The sequence below is a fragment of the Engraulis encrasicolus genome, chromosome 19 (assembly GCF_034702125.1).
Source record: "Engraulis encrasicolus isolate BLACKSEA-1 chromosome 19, IST_EnEncr_1.0, whole genome shotgun sequence".
Lineage (NCBI taxonomy): Eukaryota > Metazoa > Chordata > Actinopteri > Clupeiformes > Engraulidae > Engraulis > Engraulis encrasicolus.
This window is the reverse complement of record NC_085875.1, coordinates 34322193-34345421: the sequence shown is the minus strand read 5'-3', so window position 1 is coordinate 34345421 and position 23229 is coordinate 34322193. Positions and strand designations below refer to the sequence as shown.

Genomic DNA, 23229 nt, shown 5'->3' with positions numbered 1-23229 from the left:
CCATAATGTTGTGGCAATGATAAACATTTCATACAGTGACACTCGCTGCACATCCCAGTTTTGGAAGCACTGGTATAAGTGTTTACTGTAAGAGAGTCAGTATGGTTGTTTTTTAAAGTTTATTTTTATATTGTTTGTATGATTTGCTCTTCTATATTTGTTATATGTCTGTATGTAGTCTTGTCCTGTTCTTGTATCTTATCTGTGTTCTTTGCCTGGATGGACCCAGAGTCTGTAATAAAGCAATCAATCAATCAATCAATCTCTCTCTCTCTCTCTCTCTCTCTCTCTCTCTCTCTCTCTCTCTCTCTCTCTCTCTCTCTCTCTCTCTCTCTGCACTTCCTTTCCTTGCTGTCTCTGTGCCCTTTTCTTTTCCCTTCTTCCTTCCTGTGGTGGCTTCAAAGGTGCTCTTTGTCCCCAGCAGGTTCTGGCAGTCAGAGACCTGTCTCCTCTTGTCAACGGGATTTGTTTGTGCGTGTGTGTGTGTGTGTTTTTATTGACTTGTCACAATCCTTTCTACTTTCGTGTTTATTATGTCAGGACTATGTTTCGTTAATTCTTGTTTCGCATACCTCAGCTGGCAGGTGCGTCACAGATGGCCCATGGGTCAACATGAAACTCCTGCACACTGTCATTTCGCTGTTTTCTTAAATACACAATGTTTCTGTCCTAGACTTTCGTCAGGACTATGTTTTACAACATCCTAATACAATGCAGTGTTGCATCTGACTACATCTGTGTGCGAAACAGAGCTCTCCCTGATTTCATACGACTGCTAAAGTGAAACCTAAAGGGTTGCGAAGTTTAACATTGCTTTTGCACTGAACGTCATTGTTTTGTGAACATTCAGTACAGGAGTTCATCACAATATATAATACTGGCCAACACTTTACTTGACGCCGGTGTCATAGGCATGTCATAACAGTGTCATGGCACAGTTATGTACGTGTCATAAACATTATGTCCATGTCAAACATTTTATGACTGTTGGTTGACATTCGGTCATGGCAAAGCTATGACTTATCTATGACTGTCATGATACTATTATGACACTGTAATGACACTTTTCTCTTTCCCATGGGCAGACATCTTTGCCTGGAAACTTTTCTGAAACCTTCTTTTCCTGCTCCCCCAATTAGCCAGCAGCAGCAGGTCCTTATGCTCCATTGCAAGGCCTGATGTGTCCCATCAGGGGTGCCGACAGGGGGGACAAAGGGGACAGTTGTCCCGGGCCCAGAGAGAGAGGTGCCTCAGAATTGGGTCCTCCGTCCTTACATTGTATGTATTGGGCTGGGGGTGGCCCTTTCAGACGACTTTGTCCTGGGCCCGACCAAAAGCTCTCAGCGGCCCTGTGTCCAATCGTATCATGGCTTTATTTGGGAGAAACAGGTCAGGTGTGATGGGGTGGTAATTTCAGCGGATTTACTCGGCTTTTCCTTGTAAGACCTCAAGCTCAAGGAAGAGGGGTAATGGCTGCAGAGGCTGTCTAAACGAATTGCGTAATACATAACAGTTTCTTTGGGGTTGAAAAAGGGGGCACAGACAGACACACCGATTCACATTCATGTTCGCTCACTCATGTTCACTCACACACACTTATGCTGCGCCCACATAATGCCACTACTTTACATGTTGCTGTTGGAGATGAGTGTGGAGCAAACGGTTTGAACCTCTTTTTTTTGTTTAGCCCAGATTCACCACAAGGTCCACTGATCCCAGAGAACAGTCCTTACAGCCCTGTAATACAAGCCCACCTGAACACCAGAATACCAGAGACTGGATGGAATATACTTGTAAGCAGTTTCTCTGAACAGAAAGGCCCAACCAGCACCGCCCACATTGGAATGTAGTAGAGCAGCGCTCACTGGAGATTCCCTTCCTGTCTTTCAGTCCTTAGTACACAGTTGAGTTCACCAGCTGGCATTGGGTCAAGTGCTTCTGCTCACACACATGACTGTAGGGAATAGGTAATGGGAAGAAAAGCTTATGTTTTCAATGAATGAGTGAGCGTCACCTTCCCTTGCCTGCGCTGAATGCAATATGGCATGTCTTGAAGAGTGAAGGAGGCAGGCAGCGTAGGCGAGGGACACACACACCCTGGTATTTATCTAAAAGAGCAAGTTTAGATCAAGACATTTGAGGGTGACAAGTGTAAAAGAAGCTACACATATTGTTGTAATATCATGGTTTCTTTTTTAAGCAGATCAGAAAAGCATAATGCAAGACTCATTTCTCAGTCTGCCAGTCTGTCTTTGCCTTACTCTCATTTTCCATCTTGCTGCCTCTGACTTTGCTTAGTACACAGTACCAGTATCACATTGCTGATTTTCAGCCTGATCGAAATCTGCGTGCGTGCGTGTGTGTGTGTGCACGTACACGCCCGCGTGTGTGCATGTTTCCAGATGCTTTAATTAATTTTCGAGGTTGGCAATCATCTTTGACCTGTGTGTGTACATTTCTATCAGCTGAGTACACAGCTATCTAATGTGGGTCAATTTAATAAGACAAGGAATTTGCTCAGCAAGTTGTGGGTTTTGAATAGCCGTCAGGCTTGGAGGCTGAAATTAATTTAAAGCATCCGTTTCCCTGCGCTGCCTTACTGCCTTCACCTCGGATCGCTTGTCCTGTTGCTCTTCATCCAGAAAATTACTACTTGCTGGCTATTTGACCTTGAATTTGTGCAACGGGGTGAGCACTGAACAGTGAATCTGAAAAGGTGGAATAGTTTCATACTCTAATCCCCCTCATGTAATATTTACCTTTTAGTAGCATGCTCCCATGTTTCAATGCATTCCTCTAATATTTTACTTGTTGGAATGCATGTTATTCATTGGCGGACTTAGCAATTTGGGGGCCTAAGGCGAATTTAGCTAGGCGGCCCTTCCTTCTCAGCTACGCTGCTGAATCAGATATTGTAATCAATATCTGAATCAATACTTCTATGTATTAGAGTATCTTCTGTATAGCAAATACATAATTCAAAAACCAGGCTCTCTTCAACACAGTTGGCCTATCCACAAGTTGAACATTAGCTTATCTGTTTTTGGTCCAAATTATGCTTTAATTTAGACCGCATGCAATGCTGACATATTCAAGATTACAATCTTCACATGCACACCAATCAATCAATCCCACATGCGCATCACAGGCCTCTCTCTCACTTAAACACACACACACACACACACACACACACACACACACACACACACACACACACACACACACACACACACACACACACTCTGCGTTTGAGATACAGAATTAGTGATGAAAGAAAGGAGGCACCCACTGTTCTGCAGACATCTACAGTTAGCTGCCTTACTTATTAAGTGATAATACAACACACAACAAAAAATGGGCTTAAAGATGAACAATATTATGTGCGAATGACCTCGAGCATACAGGAGAACAGGCCTACTGTACATGAACAGTCTTCATCAGCTTGCAAACTTCAGAGGCTCACATGAATTGTGTGAGAGTTTGCGCTGACAGCCATCCAGTAATTTGGCTGTGTGCTTATTTGTGCTGCGCCGACTTTCACTGGTGTGTCATCTTGAATGTTGTTTTGGAGATTTCATCTCGTGCACATGGCATCGATGGAATATTCCATTTCAGCGCAAAAGGGAGGGGTGTACATGGTTTCCGTATTAAGTTGCATTTTTATTGTGTTGTTTTTGTTTCTGATTTAAACACACAAAATCATCATTTAAAAAGCAATGGCTGTGGAGCACTGTACAGGGGCCCCAATTACCAACTATATGGGGAGTTTGCGGCTAGTCTGGGGGCCCCTAGTGGACCGCTGCAGTTGGAGGAGCACTGGGCAGTTGCCTAGCAATGCCTTTATGCAAAGACCGCCTCTGATGCTATTGACCATAGTTTGTCTTCTGTGAAGGCCAGGGTGAGCTCTTTTGGGGGCTTGTGCCTTCATCATCACTGTAAACTTTCCCAAGAGTTGTATCAAAGACGAGAACGGAAGTATATTCTCCACGCATGAAAACCAATCAGCTAATCCATTTAAATTCAGGTGTGTGGGAGGAACAACAGGGAATTGATGCACACGATGAAGGTTCAACTTTTTTTGTTCAATTGCTTAGCCTGCTTTCCCAGTACACTCTAATCTGTGCAATGACAAAAAAACCCAACAAACAAACCAAAGTTTGAGCGGACTCCTACCTCAGAGAGTAGTCGATTTGTACAAAGTGTTGCTTTTACGGTATGGATTTCTCTTTGCTCTTGCTGCCCCTCTGGGGACATGACACCGTTCTCCCCAGCCCGCCGGCCCTGCCCTGCCCTGCCCACCCCCTACATCTCAGCAGCATGTGTGATTAAACTGCACTGAGTGCTTTGCGATGGCCTGCCTGCCTGCCTGGGGACCCAAGGGGGCTTTGTTCTCCCACTCACGCTCGGCTCGGCAGTTTGCTTCCACTGACTTCAGTTCAGTCGTGCTAAGTGCTGTAATACTTTTGTGTGTGAACTTCGGCACACTGTGGTGTGGGAGAGTTTTGCGATTGACCCCTGTCAGACTTTCATAGTAAAGTTTAGGTGAGGTTAGATTCTGTGTGAGGTTAGGGATGTTGAAGACGGCTATATCATTTTAGCCAAACTACAGGCTTATATTTTCGAGTCTGAGTTTGGCCTTTCTTGCATGAATGACATGTTATTATATTTTGAGTTGGAGGCTTGGAAGTGGTACTGGGAAGTTGAAGTGGGACTGGATTATTGCGCGTATGCCTAACAATGATGCAGCCTACCTGTTCAGGTAGAAACAGCAATGATGTCTGATCTGATGTAGTTCAATTGCAAACTACACTTCATTCACTTAAAAAAATAGTGTCCCATGGTGCATTTGGGACCCTAGTAGCCACTAGTCATGCATGTGTTTGGTCATTTTTGCACCCTATAACTAACAGGATAACACCAGCCAATTTCAGCATGAAGTTGTAATGCCTCGAACACTACCCTGGACTTGTCAGTACCTGGTGACGCTGCATTTTTTGGCTCAGCCCTTTCCGAGATCTGAGCTATTCTTATGGGGGCAGAGTTTGTTTACGTTAAAAACTTTCTTAACATAGGCCTACTCCAAATATATTCCCAAAAGGTAACTTATCGCTGTTTGCTAGTTGTCTGCTGATGTTGCATAAGCTTTTGGATGTTTTTGAGAAAAAATAAAAATGTTTTTTTTTGTAAATGTAAGCAAACAACTGCCCCCATTACAAAGGCTGGAAAAAAAGGATTGTCCTTTTAAAGTGTGTGTATGCAAGTCATAGGCCTATGCCTTTTGCGCCATGTAAGCTTATCATAAATAAATGAGCATGTCACTGGAATGATTCGGATGTCTATGTGCTGCGTAACTGTAGAGAGGATATTGCAAGTAAACCACAGCAGTCTTGAGATAAAGTCAAGCTCTTCAGGGGAATAGCCTATTAGGTCATGTCCTTCCTCAGAGATATTCACAGGTCATTGCTTTGTCACTTCGCTCCCCAGGGAAATCAAAGTAGGTGTCTTCAAAGTGTTGGTAGGCCGAAAGGAAACCTCAATAGTCCTCAGCTGTCAAGTTAGGCTCCTTTTGTCTTGGTCATATCGTTCATTATGGCTGATGACTCTCATTGTTATGACTTAGGACTGATGATGGTTGCGTTGTTCAGAAAATTCGATAGTTTATCTTTTCAGTTACTGTGCAGTTGAGCTCACGTCAAATAACTTGACCCGCTACAGTTACAGACTAATCGTTGTTATTTACGACTGTGTAAGCCATTTGTACGATGTGCGCTTGTGAGCTACATATACCGTTTTGGTGACTCAACTCCCCCCCCCCACCTCGCTTCTCCCTCCTATCCATCTGTTCTCTCAACTGCGTTTGATCTGTGCTGGTCAGATCATTTCTGATGCTCACCTCACTTCAGTGCTAAGCTACCTTTGTAAGCCCTAGCCCTCACATCATCATCAAAAGGGTTTCACACACACACACACACACACACACACACACACACACACACACACACACACACACACACACACACACACACACACACACACACACACACACACACACACACACACACACACACACACCGGCGGTTCACACTGACAAGTCAAGCTGGAAAAATACATAGTGTAAGACATGTGGCCTCAAGGATATCTGCCCTTCTTGGCTCCTACACCGTGTGTGCGTGCGCGTGTGCGTGCGCGTGTGCGTGCGCGTGTGCGTGTGCGCGTGCGCTGTTGTTTTGACAGCTATATGGAAACTATTCCTCCAAAATTCTCAAATACCAACCATTGTGTAATGCTCTTAAGAACTGTGGTTACTCTTGTAACACTATAGCATTAATCTTTGGTAGTTTGGGCCATGTCCATAAAATGTGTGTGCATGGCAATTGACAAACAATTGATTAAATACTGCTCAGTATCCAGCATAATTGGGAGCCTTTTCATTTGGAGACGCAGGTGCCACATGTATCCTTAAGACACTCAGTGAGCAGATCCTAATAGCTTTGTGTAAAACTCCTATAAAATTTGCCTTGTGCTATGATAAACGCCTATCTGTCAATCCAAATAAAGAAGTAAACTGTGTGCGTGTGCGCGTGCGTGTGCGCGTGCGTGTGCGCGTGCGTGTGCGCGTGCGGGACCGAGACCAAGAGGTGTTTTGATTAGCCCCATTAGGCGCTCTTGGCTTTGAAGTTGATGCTTCGCTCTTGAAAAAAAAAGAACCTGCTGGCCATGGGCACAACACAGCAGCTGTGTCTCTCTTCTCTTCTCTTCTCTTCTCTTCTCTTCTCTTCTCTTCTCTTCTCTTCTCTTCTCTTCTCTTCTCTTCTCTTCTCTTCTCTTCTCTTCTCTTCTCTTCTCTTCTCTTCTCTTCTCTTCTCCATCCAACTCTCCTCTTCTCTCCTCTCCTCCATCCAACTCTCCTCTTCTCTCCTCTCCAACTCTCCTCTCCTCTCCTCCATCCAACTCTCCTCTTCTCTCCTCTCCTCCATCCAACTCTCCTCTTCTCTCCTCTCCTCCATCCAACTCTCATCTTCTCCATCCCCCTCTCCTCCTCCATCATTTCTCCATCATTTCTGCCACTCTCTTCTCTCCTCCACTCTCCACCCCCCCCCCTCTCCTGCCTCCTGGGCTGGGCTGCTGCCTTGTGCTGCTTGCCGAGGCCAGCGGGCAGGAAAGGCCTTTGAAGAGCAGGCACACTGCCACCAAATACACCACCAGCACGAGAGGAGAGGAGAGGGGTAGAAGAGAGGAGGAATGAGGGAGAGGAGAAGGAGAGGAAAGAGGCGAGGTGAAGGGAGGAGAGCGGGGGATAAGGAGAGGAGAGCAGGGGGATGAGGAGAGTAGAAAGAGAGGAGAGGGAGAGGAGAGGAAAGTAGGAATGAAGAGAGGAGAGGAGGAATGAAGATAGGAGCGGAGGAATGAAGAGAGTAGAGGAGGAATGAAGAGAGTAGAGGAGAGTAGAGGAGAGTAGAGGAGAGTAGAGGAGAGTAGAGGAGAGTAGAGGAGAGGAGAGGAGAGGAGAGTAGAGTGAGAAGGGAGGGGAGAGGAATGAGGAGAGGAGAGGGGAGGAGAGGAGAGGAGAGGAGGAATGAAGAGAAGAGCGGAGGAATGAAGAGAAGAGCGGAGGAATGAAGAGAGGAGAGGAGGAATGAAGAGAAGAGCGGAGGAATGAAGAGAGTAGAGCGGAGGAATGAAGAGAGGGGAGGAGAGGAGAGGAGGAATGAAGAGAAGAGCGGAGGAATGAGGAGAGGAGAGGGGAGGAGAGGAGAGGAGGAATGAAGAGAAGAGCGGAGGAATGAAGAGAGGAGAGGAGAGGAGGAATGAAGAGAGGAGAGGAGGAATAAAGAGAGTAGAGGAGAGATCCAGCCCTTCCCTACCCTGCATGCAGTAGCAGCACTAACATCACCACCCACCGCCCACTCAGCCTCTCTCAACACTGCCAGGCTTCCCTCAGCTCCTGGGGGCTAAAGGCACAGCACAGGGTAGTGGGATACTGCAGCTGGTTTTTCAAACGCCCCTAGTAGCTGGAGCATGGGTATTTATAGACTGTGCGGTTGCTTATTGCAAGGCCTTATTTAGCTTTAGATGTCTGGATCATTCACGTGAGCCCCCCCCCACACTCACTGAACTCCTGAATAAACCGCAGAGATTTCAACTCCTACGCCTCGCCTACTCTCTCTGGGTTTCTGCATATGTGATGATGTTCTGTTATGTAGTGGAGGGAGAGACTGCAGTGGGAATACAGAGTAAAGAAAGTCAAAACACACTGCAGGTTTCAAGTAAGCAAGATAATTGTAACTTTGTCATAACTTTTGTTAAGAGTTATCAGACCCTGGTATTGATATTAAATTGCAAAGCACATAGAAGTACTGTACAGACAAAATGCGTAGGCCTAAATAAGGCAGCACACCATGGTTTCATTGAGGGGAGAAAAGTGCGTTCATGGAGGACTGTCGACCTCTGAACACGGTTGAGTTTTTAGTTAGGCTTCTGATGACCACAATGCTGTCAACCTTGGCCCTCAAGTCAGGACAGTTGTAGCCAATTAAACCATAGTTCAGTCTTTGGATGTGCCTTTTTCCTTTTCTGGATCTGCTGTCATTGGAACAGATACTGCTGGTTAGAGGGACGCCAGGCTTGTCCAGTCTGGTCAAGGAGGCACTAAATCTCTCCAAATGGTCCAGCTAAATGGGTTTCGGAAAGTCAGCTTGGTGTGCGTGTGTGTGTGCGCGCGTGTGTCTGTGCGTGTGTCTGTGCGTGTGTCTGTGTGTGTGTGTCTGTGCGCGTGTGTCTGTGCGTGTGTGTCTGTGTGTGTGTGCGCGCGTGTGTGCGCGCGTGTGTGCGCGCGTGTGTGCGCACGTGTCTGTGATGGAGAGAGGGGCAGAGATGGGAATGGTATTGAGTGGTCATTTTGGAGAAGTAAATGGGTTGGGAAAAATGGTTGGGAACTGGCTTGCTTGTGATTACAGACATTATGGATAGCTGGATGACTACTCTTAAGAGATTGTGTGTGTGTGTGTGTGTGTAGATCAGTGGTCTTGGAGATTAGCCAGTGTGTTGTCATCCTGGCCCAGGATGATGGTCTTTAAGTGAGGGGTGCTTGTGTATGTTGGGCGACACAGGGTCTGGGCTGGGGCCAAACCATTGTGCTGAGCAGATTGGATAATGGGGTTGTGTGTGTGCGTGTGTGCGCATGTGTGTGCGAGCGCGAGTGTGTGTGCGAGCGCGAGTGTGTGTGTGTGTATGTGCGAGCGTGTGTGTGTATGTGCGAGCGCGAGTGTGTGTGTGTGTGTATGTGCGAGCGCGAGTGTGTGTGTGTGTGCACATATGTGTGCGCGCGCGCGTGTGTGTATGTGTGTGTATGGTCATTGGGCTGGAATATGAGCGCCCCCCTGCTTTACAGAACCGTCACGAGCTCCAGCAAAACCACAAATGGCGATTACTGCTGAACACACACTTTTTCACTGGGGTAACTGAGTCAATGTTTTCTCTCACATCCCCTTTCTTTCCATCCTTCCTCTCCATCTTCCCCAGTCACCTCTCCTCCTCTCTAGCTTTTTGCTATCTTTTTGCTATCTCTAGCTTTTGCTAGAGAGACGGGGAGGGGTCGGCAAATTACCCGGTCTGGGAACTGAACCCGGGTCAGCCGCATGGTAGGCGAGTGCCCGACCGGTTGGCCATGGCAGGGCCGCTTTTTGCTATCTTACTCCTGCTATTGCATGAGAGGGGGATTGCCTACTTGTCAATGTGCATTATTATTATTTCAACTGTAAAAACGTATTGATTTTTAGTTCGGTGTAGTGGCTTTTAGTAGGGCTGGGTTCAAAAGATCGAATCGCGATCAAATATCGATTCATGTTCGAAAAGTGTGATATCGATTCACAACTTTGTGGATCGATCTTTTGCAGATGATTAGGCGCTATTTTCTCAAGCACATCCTGTAGCTCTCTTCCACATTTATGTAGGCTACCATGCTATTTCATGTTTGTGTGGGCATCAAAGGCTGAGATATTTAGGTGTTTATAGCCGGTCTTAGAATTCTAGGCATAAATGGGTTGAAATGACAACCGAGCAATACAGAAGACTGATATCGAATTGGATCGTGACCTTCTGGATCGGAATCGAATCGATCCAGGAAATTTGGATCGATTCCTAGCCCTAGCTTTTAGTTGGGTGCAGTTAATGCTATGTTGGTCTGTTAGTTGTAAACTGGTTGGCTTGGGTGGGTTGCGTGTGACATGGGTCTGTTGACCTTTGTGGAATGCCCCTTTTTGTGCCTTTGAGAAGGCTCTGTCTGTCTGTTTGAGGAGATCTTGAAGTCGGATTTTAGGGAATTGAGCTTCAATAGCCACAGAAGTCCAATGGGTCAACACTCCCATCATGCTCTGCATTCATGGTGGTCTGGCCGTTCTCTTTGTGGGTTCTTTTTGGGGCCTTGAAAGAATGTTTTAATTGGTTGTCATGTAAATCTACAGTACATAAGATTTAACAGCCCCAGGCCCAACAGTTTTCTGAAATAAGGCATTCTAAAATCTTCTTTTGCATAAACTGCAGTAGGCCTATCTCGGACGCCAAATTTCAGTGAAACCTAAGCTCAGATATTACTTGGCAACACAGATCACCACACAGAAAATGATAGACATGGGGAGATTTCAGCATTTCACACAAGAAATCCTTCACATCCTGAACACATTGAGTCGCAGATTGGCCGATCCGCTCTGTTTGTTGTTCTTGGGCAGCATCAGCCCTGTTCACTCTAAACTCTCTGAGAGCGTGACGCAGCATTCTTGCGTGTGTGGCGGTGTTCCTCTTGCCCAGATCCGTCGGCTTCTGTCTGTCTGCCTGTCTGCCTGGCTGTCGGCAGGCTCGGTTTAAATTGGTGTCAATTTAGAGCTTGTGCTGGAATGCGGGGCGATGAATGATAGCCCTGCTATCTGGCTGTGGTTGCTCCCTCCCTCCCGTATGCCGCCGCCAGAAGGATCTTCTGGTTTTGGGCTGCTCTGCATCCTGTGGTTGGGTGGGTTTAACCCTGCACGCCGTGACCTCAGTCCCTCACTGTGCCAAAGCTGTACAGATGAACCCACAGCCCGGCTCCACTCCACTCAGGCCAAGGAAGCCATTGAAGAAAAGGAAAAAGTCTGCTTCAAACCAAGACTTCTTTGCTCCCATTTTTTGTTTAAACCTAACGTTTCATAAACGCTTTGTTTGAAGAAGGGTGCTCATCCGAAACATTATTAAAAAAAAAAGAAAAAAACAAAGAAATCCTGGTTTGAATCTGACTTTTCCCTCATCTTCATCTGGTCATTTGGTTGTCCTGCTCCCAGGTCATACGCTTTTTGGATGTGCGAGCTTCAAACCATTCCTTCAACAAGGCCTTGCAGAAACATGGCCTCCGTTAAATAGAAAAATTGTTCTTCAAACCATTCCTTCAAGGAAGCCAATGAGGCATGGAAGGCTAGAGGCTCGCTAGAACTCTCTAGTGTCTTCTTCAATGTCAAGCTTAGATTAGAGAGCTGACTTTGCTTTTATTTCAAAATACACACTGCACTTGTTAATTTTCTAGGCTATGTCTAGTTAAGTTTAGCCTAAGTTTAGCAAAACAAACTGAAATACAAGCAAATATGCATTGGCCTATTATACTACAATGCTACATTGTTATTCCTATGCATGCTCAATATTGAGGCTCGCTATCAAGCTAATGTGAGTAAGCTTCAGTTAGGACTATGTGTTGCTCCTTCAGGTATATAGGGGTGGTTGACGTTTAAGGGCGTAACGCAAAAAAAAAAAAAAAGTTTTTCAAATTCCTGAAAAAAATGATGGATAAAAATTGGAAAAAAATAGAAAAAAATAAAGCACTTAGTGGTCTGTGGAATTTCACCTTATTTTTGCCATTTTTGGGAAAATGTGTCCTGCATCAACACATAGCATAGGCATGTCACACCGCAGGAAAATGGAGTCACACCACAGGGAATTCACTGCATTATGGCCATTTTAATCCTTTTGTATACATGACTGACATCTGAGCTCATGCTAACTTGATAATGATATTGTGTTTAATCTTAATATGTGTTTTCATTCATAAAAAAAAATGTTTTCCTCCTATAAGAGCAGTCACACCACAGGACACCATAAAATGAACCTAAGCATTGCGTGACAGAAAGATTGCAATATGAAGACATATTAAGAGGTTAAGAGTCACCTTAAACTTCCACAGCACTCTCCAATATCTGAGGTACTGACTGGTTAGGAGCCAGTCTTTAAGACCCTTGTAGTTGGCCTTGCAGCTGCCCATTCACAAACATTGACATACATGTCACCCCACAGGACGCAATTTGTGTTACGAAATTGAACTTGTAGTTAATATTACTGTCTTGAGTTTTTTCCACATTCACATATCTTAATCTAAAGTTAAGATTTATGCAATCATGCCAAATGCGTCATACATTATTCAAAATGGTGTTGGTTAATTTATATATATATTATTATATATTGTTTCATTAATGTTACAGTCACACCGCAGGAAATTTGACATATAAACCTTTACATAAATCTTAACAAAAATGTTTCTTCTCATCTAAGACTAATATGAAACATAATGTACCACATCTTCTTTCATTGACATTTGTTTTTTAAAGGAAAATAACAGTTTTGTAGGTTTTTAACCAATGTTACGAAAAAACAAGGCGTCACGTCTCCCACCCATAGACAGCTGGATAAAGTCACCTCCATTAGATCCTTCTTGGCATTGTAAAACATTGTGTTAATATGTCGCCCCCTGCTCCATAAGGCCAGGCTGTTGTCAGAATAACAAGCTCTAACAAGCTCCGTCCTTGAACCTGGAAGTGGACTGTTGGTGGGGTGAGTTACGGACAGAGGCCACCAGGTCACTGGGTGTCCAGGGAGGAGATGGGGAGAGGAGGAGGAGCAGGGAGGAGATGGGGAGAGGAGGAGGAACAGGGAGGAGGCAGACGACCCCTGGTGACCTCTTCAGCTCAGCTGGGAACCTCGTTAGCAGACGCTCGCCGCTTGCTGCTGCTATGTCAAAGTGACCGTTGTCAACTTGACTCGGGCGGGAGTTTTACCGTTACCACCACACAGGACTGTAAATCTGCAGGAGGCTTTTTAATGGGCTCTTCCCCTCACTTGCTTTCTCTTGCTGTCTCCCACCCACACACCCACGCACACACTCTTTCACTCATACCAAGAACAACTCTTCTCTCTCACTCACTCACCACACACACACGTACAACACTTGCACACTTGCTTTTTCTCACGTGTATTGATCTCTGACCACCTCTTCTCTTTTACTCACTGTTTCACACACACACACACGCACGCACACACGCACGCACACACACGCGCACACACGCGCGCACACGCGCGCACACGCACACACACACTCACACACACACTCACACACACACTCACACACACACACACACACACACACACACACACACACACACACACACACACACACACACACACACACACACACACACACACACACACACACACACACACACACGGAAAGCACTGCACTCAGTGCAGCAATGATCCTATAGCCGTTGAGTGAAATGGAGATGAGAGAGAGAGGAATGTGAAGCATGCTCATAGTTACGGCATGTTTGGATAAAAGAGAGGTAGTGTATATGTAGCACTTAAAGGGGCTCCAGGTAGGATTAAAAGTTTAATTAATCACTGTCCCGAGTCCGATGCCTATTTGAGTCATTAGTAAGTGATCGATGACTCTCGCGACCACTTCGACGGTCTGCTGTCAGAAAACCCCAAATGCAACTTTTGACAGAGCGATCTGAGTATCGAGGGAAACACTTCTCATACGAAAAATCGCTTTACATACCGTATTCAGATTTGTATCAACTGCTGGCATTCCGTGATGAAAAACATTCTCACAGCAACTTTAATTAAGCAGCATTTTTTCATGACTGTGTAGATTTTGAGACAGGCACGCCACGGGCACCGCGCAGACGACATCATTGTGCCCCTTTAACGGCTGCTGATCTCACAAAACGTCTGCCCATCTGGCACACTGACCTTTGGGATTGGTGGCCATCTAATCATCAGGGAGGCGTCACATCTGCTTTTCTCACACCAATTGTGCGCGTGTGTGTGAGTGAGTGCGTGTGTGTGCGTGCGTGTGTCCATGGGTGCGTGCGTGCGTTCGTGCGTGGCCTTGACAACAGTGGTTTGACTCGAGTGAGGCCATGTGTGACGGTGAATGAAGGACCGGGTGGCGGGTGGGCGGGGACATGTGAGTTCAGTCATGGAAATATCAATTCGTGTTCACAAGTCCATGTGGTTCATTGCATGCATGTGTTTGTCTGTCCTTGAGCCAAGGGGAAAGTGAGGGATAAAACACCTGCTTTTTTCCACCATCCCCCCCCCCCCCCCCACACACACACACACACACACACACACACACACACACACACACACACACACACACACCTACCTACTGGCTGTGTCTGTATATCTGTGACCTCAGAAAGCTGTTACTTCTATTTTCATTCTTCCCCAAATCTAACAGAGAAGTCAGTATGCGATTTTAGTGGTTCGCATTTGTATGCATGTAATGTACATGGTGGAACATGTACTGTATGGGCTAACGCCCATAAAACCTTAAATGAGTTTGAAAACCAATATGCCCCAGGACTGCAAATTTGCAGAGCTAAGCAAGCCATATGATACGTGCTGGTAGCCTACAGTAGATGAAGTAGAAATCATGAACCAACTCTTGGAGTGCACTTGGCAAAACCTTGTCATCTTGGTAGGCCCGTAATTGTTGCCAGGGGAAAATACTATATTAAGCGCAGAACCAGCTATATTTATAGAGTAGTCAGTCACCCGTTTGAAAAAGAGAAGTTAGGCTACGAGTCTTCATGGTGTCATGCTTGGTGGAGCAGCAAATGGTTATAATGGGGTTCCTTCCTTTAATTCTGAAAATTAGTTTCGTCCCATGTTAGAATTGCACCGTGGGCCATATGAAATAGCCTCAATGAGCCACATGTGCCCACCAGCCCTTAATTTGCCCACCACTGCACTGTGGCTTGTATTAGTAGAGTCCTGAAGATAGGAGTTTTTGCATTAGACTTTAAGTTATTTCACTTTAATTTTCTGCAGTTACACAAACCCTGGTCATAACATCCAGACTCTCTGAGGGGGGGGAAGATGGAAAAAGTTTGAGAACCACTGCCCTAGACTATATTCTGTTACTCTTTGTCAATGATGATGATGATAAATTCTTGCATCTTGTCCGTGTGTCCAAGAAATGTGAGCTGCCACAGAGTTGGACGGACATGCGTTACGGGATGGATATTAGCAAGAATTCAGGGGTGGGGAACCTTTTTCATTTCAGGGGCCACTTCAAATTGCTCCATGGGCCGTAAAAGTCCTCCAAGGGCCCTCGAGACATGGGTTCCAATCCCCACCCCTGCCATAAATGAATGTAAAGTAGTAATTGATCGTGTACTAATGTTTGTCTGTGTGCATGTGTTGTGTCCCACCCAGAGCTGCCGGAGAACTGGACGGATACGCGTGAGACTCTGCTGGAGGGCATGGTGTTCCAGCTGAAGTACCTGGGCGTCACGCTGGTGGAGCAGCCCAAGGGCGAGGAGCTGTCGGCCGCCGCCGTCAAGAGGATCGTAGCCACGGTCAGCAGCAACACACACACACACACACACACACACACACACACACACACACACACACACACACACACACACACACACACACACACACACACACACACACACACACACACACACACACACACACACACACACACACACACACACAAGGGCGATGAGCTGTCGGCCACCGTCAAGAGGATCGTGGCCACGGTCAGCATCCACACACACACACACACACACACACACACACACACACACACACACACACACACACACACACACACACACACACACACACACACACACACACACACACACACACAGCTATTGCAGACCAGGCCACCATGCTCTAGTCTGGTCTATTCTATTCCACGGCCCATTTGGTCTGGCGAGGTTGCACGATTAATGATCACCTTGTTGGGAGTTTTTTATGAACACGCACACGTACACACGCACGCACGCACACGCACACACACGCACACACACACACACACACACACACAAGCAGTCGTAGTCTCTCTCTCTTTCTCTCTCTCTCTCTCTCTCTCTCTCTCTCTCTCTCTCTCTCTCTCTCTCTCTCTCTCTCTCTCTCTCTCTCTCGCATGCTCTCTCTCTGTTGCATGCTCTCTCTCTGTCGCGTCTATATCGCATTCTCTACCGCATTCTCTCTTTCTCTCTCTCTCTCTCTCTCTCTCTCTCTCTCTCTCTCTCTCTCTCTCTCTCTCTCTCTCTCTCTCTCTCTCTCTCTCTCTCTCTCTCTCTCTCTCTCTCTCTCTCTCCTTTCTCTGTCTCTCAAAAACATGTACCCCCCCCAGAAGTTCATTCACTCTCAGTCACGACTCTCAAGGGACATTCATTCACATGTTGCATGGCGTATGTACACACGATAGAGAAACATTGGTTAATTCACGTTCAGTAGTGTTTGTTTTTGAAATGACTAATGCAGGCCCTTGCAAAAGCGATGACTCAGAGAGGGAAATGGCCAAGATGTTTTTTTATTCTTCTGAGAAGCTTCCTGTTGTGCTTCTAGATTTTTCACCGATTACCCTCTGAATAGCACTGCGTTTACACCTAGTCATTGCTGTCCATCACCAGATGCAATATTCATATTGTCGTTGTATCTGTGTCATATGCCAATGCAGTGTTTAAGTAGAGACCACCTGTCGCTTTGTTGATGTTGTTATGATGACTCGCCCATTCTCTGCCTTAACTTGATTAAGGCATATTGTGTTCCACCTTTTAAAAGCAGAGGAGGGACTTTGTGGAACAGTAAATTGTGCTCTTTTCCTGGAGATATGCATCTTTAGAAGGGGTTTGAATGCCTACATATGGTGATGGATAAATAGCCCACCATTCAAGGTCACAACACGTGCTCGTAAAGCTCGGTTGTTTACTTCCTCTCTGTGAAGAACACCTAACTACCTCCACGCTGCTTCAGATATCTATCTTTGATTCTTGGCCTTGTATTCAGAAAGGACTGGAGTTCACACAAAAAGCAGGATGGCATTCCAGAATGCTTAAGGGCTTTCTGGTGCGTGACCTAGCATGAAGCCTTGGCCTACTACCAACTCACAACTCCCAGGTGGATTTTGGTCATCCCAAGCTTTTTGTTTGTATTTTATTCAGCGTTTAATGAGTCATCTGTGTTATTGCAAAGGAGACTTCAGGTCTCGCAACCTTTTGTGGGAAATGAGATGGAGCTGCTCCAACTAGAGGTCCTCTACTTTATCTCACACAGCGTCTCACCGGTAGTAGAAGTATTAACCTTTAAAGGTGTATCGTCACACCGGTGTGACAGGAATGCCCGGCCGGTGACAGTTCGATAGAATTCTGGGCGCTATACAAGACAATTTGGAATTTTACAATCTTGCATTGCTAACACATTCTTTTTACAGAATGTTCAAAAACCCACATTCTTCAGCTCCTCTTCAGATTTGTATCATATGACTGTGCTGCTGTTAAGGGCTGGAGTTGCACTGTATGATGTTTCACCACACATCTGCACGTCTGCCAGGCCAGGCTCTCCTCGAAGCCCAACCCAAGCAGTGCATGAATACGCACGCACGCACGCACGCACGCACGCACGCACGCACGCACGCACGCACGCACGCACGCACGCATATAGTTCTGGTTTGCCTGATGGACGGGGTGCAAAGACTCGCAAAGACCCTACATGTCTACATGCATTTTTTTTCTTTTCCTTTGCTTTTCTCAGCAGATTTTTTTTGTATTTTTTTCTTTGAAATACCACAGTCTGACCTCCTGGCCAGAGCCCACCTCCTTATTCAAAGAAAGACTGCTTGTTTTAAAACAGGGGAAGTGCCCAGCCTTGAATCAGCAAGGCCATAATAAATAGCTTGTTCTTACTCGCGTGCGCACGCAGGATCTGATATCACCAAGTAATAAATCGTCCTGGATCAACATCAAAACGTTCATCCAGGATCAACGTTTTGGCCAGCCAATCAGAAGTCAGCAGCAAGAGAAGAGCCCGCCTACTCATGAAGTCGTACACCTGAAGTCCAGCGAATGGAGTTGGTATGAAATTGGTAAGTTTATTCTCAAGTTTGGGCTTTATATGACAGTAGGCGTTTCATTTCAAAACATCTACGAGTGCAGATATGTCTTATGAGCACAGGAAGACTCGTGTTATTACGGTGCCAATGTATTTTCTTTCGTAAAAACAACACGCTAATTAATAGTTAGTTACCATAACAGCTTATCTAGTTAGCATAACTATATACCCAGTACAACGAACAGCTAATAATGTGACCTGTAGCTATTACGTGTGCATTTATTATTTTGGCAAATATTGTTCGCCGCCGTCACATACGTTTCGTCTTGACATCTGGTGAAGAGGGCAAAAAAGTATTGGCCTGGGTGCAAGCAGCTACATCTAGAACAAAACGAGTATAAGACGAGGGAAAACGCACTGTGACACCATGCTAGGTCCGACAAGGTTTTCATATCGAGTAGGCCTAGACATGTAAATAAGGCGTGTGTTGGTTTAATTTAGCGATTGTTTTAGGATGGGGCTCCGTTTAAGCCATTAAATCTGCACGCACATAACCGCGCTGCCCTGGCTGGTCGTAATGGTTCAAAGCGCCTACGTGCAACTTTGAAAGTTGCAATGCATCCTCCTGTCACTTTCGAGCAGATACCGGTAACATTTGCTGAACCCTCGCTCTCGTACCCGAAACAGCATCATCACCAGTGTTGGGCAGTAATCCATTACAAAAGTAATTAATTGCCTCTACTGTAATGCATCACAGGGCAAAAAATCTGTAATATTAACTTAGTTACAATGCTAAATAACCTAAGTTACATTTCAGTGTGGTGGGTCAGAAATAAGCTATTTCTTAGTTTGCATGCTGCCAAAACACCTCTTGGGTGGGAGGTAAAAGTCATGACTCATGAGCTTGATTTTTCACTGCAATAAATTGCCACTTCCATATTTAGGCCTAGGCCTACAGTTATTTTGGTGAAAGTAACTTAAGTAATGCAAAAGTAGTGTAATGCCTTATATTTTAAATATAATAATGTTGTAGTGTAAGAGATTATTTTGAAAAGACAGTAACATAACATGTAAGCTTAATCAGTAGTGCATTACAGTTTTTGAGTAACTTGCCCAAAACTGATCATCACGTATACGACATGCATTTCATTTTATTATAACCAGGGTGCGATTTGTAGGCGGGGATTGTCCCCCCTTGTGGTCTTGATATCGCCACTTTTTCTACATGATTTTTTCACAGTTCAATGTAATTCCATTGATATCGCTTACAATCTGAAACATATTCCCCCTTCTGGTTTTCCAGATCACAAATCGCACCCTGATTATAACCATTGCATTACTCTGGTTATACAGTAGCCTACTACTTTTCATTACATGTAATGATGTAGAGATCTAGAGCTAATATAATGCTTCTCCCAGTAGGCCTAATGGATCCACACCGTGACCTAGTGCACCGGACCCTGTTGAGATGCAGCCACCTCAGCTTCATGAAGAAACGGCAAGATGTGAGTTAACAGAGCATAGGCTATACCTGCTAAGTGTGAGATTACACTAGTAATGGTCTTGTAGCCTATGTGCCTACCCATGTTTCATGTTCAAGCTATATGTGGACCAACTGTTAGATATTTAAAATGATCATTGTGGGCTAAATAAATTATACAAAGAGTCAAGGTTTGACATCCCTGCTCCATGAGAAAGGCCTATACTTCGCACAACCTGGAGTGAATGCCTACTGTGTCTTTTGTTTCCTGCTAATAAACACAACATTCTTTTGCAACTTTACCTGTCATTTCAGTCAGATGACTACACCGTTTCAGATCTACTCGTCTCGCTCACCTGTCCACCTGGATGAAGGATCACACTCTGCAGCTGAACATGTCCAAAACCAAGCTCCCAATCAAATTGTTCTAGGTTAATCTCTAACAACAAACTTTTTCTTCACACATTGTGCCTTGCTGATTTTGTTTGTTTGCATATGTAACTGAGGTAGCCTGGTTTTACCAGACCACATTAATTGCTTCGTAAGTAATTTTAGGTCTGGATCCTTGGTGTCCTTGAGCACCAGGGCGGGAGAAGTGAGCTCAGCTCTGATTTGAAATGAGCTCTGTCCAATCGCTGACAATTGACGTATGTTATTCTCCCAAGTGCGTTCACGCCGGTTGTCAGTGTTGCCAGATGTACGATAATTTATACCATAATTTTGTTCTTCCGCCGGTCAGGTAGCGTATGTCACACTTAGTATACAAAGCTTGACATGGTACCATTATAGTCCCAAGATGGAGCAAACAACACAGGTGTTGACATTATATAGCATGGGCAACTTATGATGAGGAGGGCCATGTTTTTTTCAGCACCAGCATCAGGGGTTCACATGACCACGGATCTGACTCCAATTTACAGAGTTGTTTGCTCTCTGACTGTCCTTATTGTTTGGAAGGAATAGAATACTCTACCTGTATGCTCAATACTCTATTGGGCAGTCATGGGTAAGCAGTTAGGGTGTCAGACTTGTAGCCCAAAAGTTGCCGGTTCGACTCCCGACCCGCCAGGTTGGTGGGGGGAGTAATAAACCAGTGCTCGCCCCCATCCTCCTCCATGACTGAGTTACCCTGAGCATGGTACCGTCCCGCCTTGCTCCCTTGGGGCACCATTGAGGGTTGCCCCCTTGCACGGATGAGACATGAATGTGTGCACTTGCGTGCTGTGTCACAATGACAATGTGAGTTGGAGTTTCCCAATTAGGCTTTCACTTTCACGCTTTCACTCTATTGGCCTACAGTATAATTACAACAGATTGATTCAGTAATCGTGTTTAAAAAATATGGTCATTATTTTCTTAATTAGGCCTACTGCTTTATGTATAGGGCGCATTGAGTGAGGAGGCGGGCTGCATGTGGCCCCCGGGCATCCATTTGCCCATCCCTGTTGTAGAGTGAACTACACAGTGATTGTTGTCTATAGCAGTGGTTCTTAACCTGGGGTGGGGGCACCCCCTCGGGGTTCGCCAGAGATTCCAGGGCGTGTGCGGAATTTTGTTAGTGTTGAGGTTGTGACCAAAATTCTGTTTGGGAACATTAAAATTAGGCCAAATCAGAACCAAATTAAAAATATATGGTCCCCATTTAAAGCCATAAAGATTTTGATTGATGTCTCTTTGTAATTATAAAGGATGATATTAATCACCTGAATCATTTTTAGCCTATTGTAGGACATTGTAGCCTAAAGGTTGTTGGTTCGACTCTGGACCCACCAGGTTGGTGGGGGCAGTGATCAAGCAGTGTTCTCCTCCATGACTGAAGTATCCTGAGCATAGTACCGCCCCGCCGCACTCCTCCCTTTCCGGCGCCATTGTGATTTGCCCCCTTGCACGGATGGGGCATAAAATCGATTGCTATGTGTGCCGTGGAATGCTGTGTCACAATGACACTGGAAGTTGGAGTTACCCAATTGTGCTTTTACTGGGTTATTTAATGGAAGGTACAGTCATCTATTACCTATGAGAAGTAGCAATATGCAGTTGTATTGCTCACACTACCCTTGACTTGTCAGTACATTGCATTTTTCGGCTCAGCCCTTTCCGAGATCTGGGCTATTCTAATGGGGGCAGATTATGTTTACATTAAAAACTTTCTACACCAAATATTGATGCATAACCTTTTGGATGATTTTTGGGGGTAAAAATCTCAGGTACTGACAAGTCCAGGGTAGTGTGAGCATGACGACTGCATGTTGAAATTGGCTGAGCCTTTTAGGAAGCCGGTTGCATGTATGTTGGAAACAATATTTGACAGCGTCTTATGTTGGAAACAATATTTGACAGCTTATACTGCAGCGTCTTATCGCTACTACAAATTATTATGTAAATGTGGATTTATTTTTTATGACATGAATACCAGGCTCTACTGTATTTGAAGAAACTGACAATAAAGCTGCCACTTGTTAACATGGTGTTGCATTTCTGTCTGTTGATCTTAAATCTAAAAATTGTGTAATGAAATTGTCATGGTTTGTAATAAGATTCTTCATAATATTTCAAGATCTTGTGAGGAGTGGATGTGTTATGATTATGAAGCTTTGTGAATGGTAAAGTAGCCTATCCTATCAGGTATATTGCATTAGGCTACATTTCAACAACAGAAGCACACGAAGTGTAAAGGCCCACGACACTTTCTGTGGTCTCCCCCCTCCCAAATTCACTCTGTAGGACTGTCATTATTTGTGAATGACGTCGATCACATAGGCTATACTTTCAGTGATTGACGCAGTAGTCTCGACGTATACAAAGGCAATAGGCCTAATGGTCCGACAACAGCAGGATTAAATAATTAACGTGTGTAAAGCAAATGATTTTTGAGGAAAAACGGCACATTTGCTTATTACAAAGAATGTGCACTATTCTGTTATGAAATCCTACGTTTGCACTTAAACTGTCGTTTAATTACTAGGCTATATGACTCTATTTCTCAAGCTAAGGTAACGTTTTTATTACAGGCTATGTAATTAGATTTCTTTTGTAGTCTGCGTCATGGAAAATACGTGGGGATGTCAAACGCTTACCCTACGGTAAGTTTGCTAACTAGGTGATCCACAGCTAGGCGGCCTAGCAGATAATAACAACAAGCGTATTGCCGGCTGAATAGGTTAAGTGACAAAGAACAGCGCTGGTCATACAAATAGTCTACTTTTTAATTATTATAACAAGCCAAACTTTTACCCGTCCTCGTGTTACTGTAATGAAAGACATCTAAAACTTCCGCGTTAACTGAAACTCGCAAGTTGAAAAGCTCATGCTGAACTGTCAATGACGTCACAACAGACGGGCGACTTCTGATTGGCTGGCCAAAACGTTGATCCTGGATGAACGTTTTGATGTTGATCCAGGACGACTTATTACTTGGTGATATCAGATCGTGCCACACACACACACACACACACACACACACACGCATGCACTCACACAGCTTTCCTCCCCTGAATGTGCGTTTTGTGTTTGCAGTGCAGCACTAGTTTAAAGACAGTAACAATTACCTCCCTTCTGGTTGGCGCGGGGCACAGGGCGTGGTGCCGTCTGGCTGGCCT

General features: G+C 45.1%; 1 protein-coding gene and 1 long non-coding RNA gene across 5 annotated transcripts in view; both read left to right on the top strand.

The window, feature by feature from the left end:
• Positions 1 to 23229, top strand: part of ldlrap1b (low density lipoprotein receptor adaptor protein 1b) — a 77127-nt gene that overhangs the window by 18832 nt on the left and 35066 nt on the right. For all 4 annotated transcript variants that reach the window (XM_063184189.1, XM_063184192.1, XM_063184190.1 and 1 more), the window contains exon 2: positions 15517 to 15659. In XM_063184189.1, coding sequence (XP_063040259.1) covers positions 15517 to 15659 — 143 coding nt within the window. The remainder of the gene's footprint in view (positions 1 to 15516; positions 15660 to 23229) is intronic.
• Positions 18063 to 22154, top strand: LOC134470131 (uncharacterized). Its single transcript, XR_010039160.1, has 3 exons — positions 18063 to 18184; positions 19570 to 19655; positions 19946 to 22154. It is a non-coding gene; the product is annotated as an uncharacterized LOC134470131 (long non-coding RNA).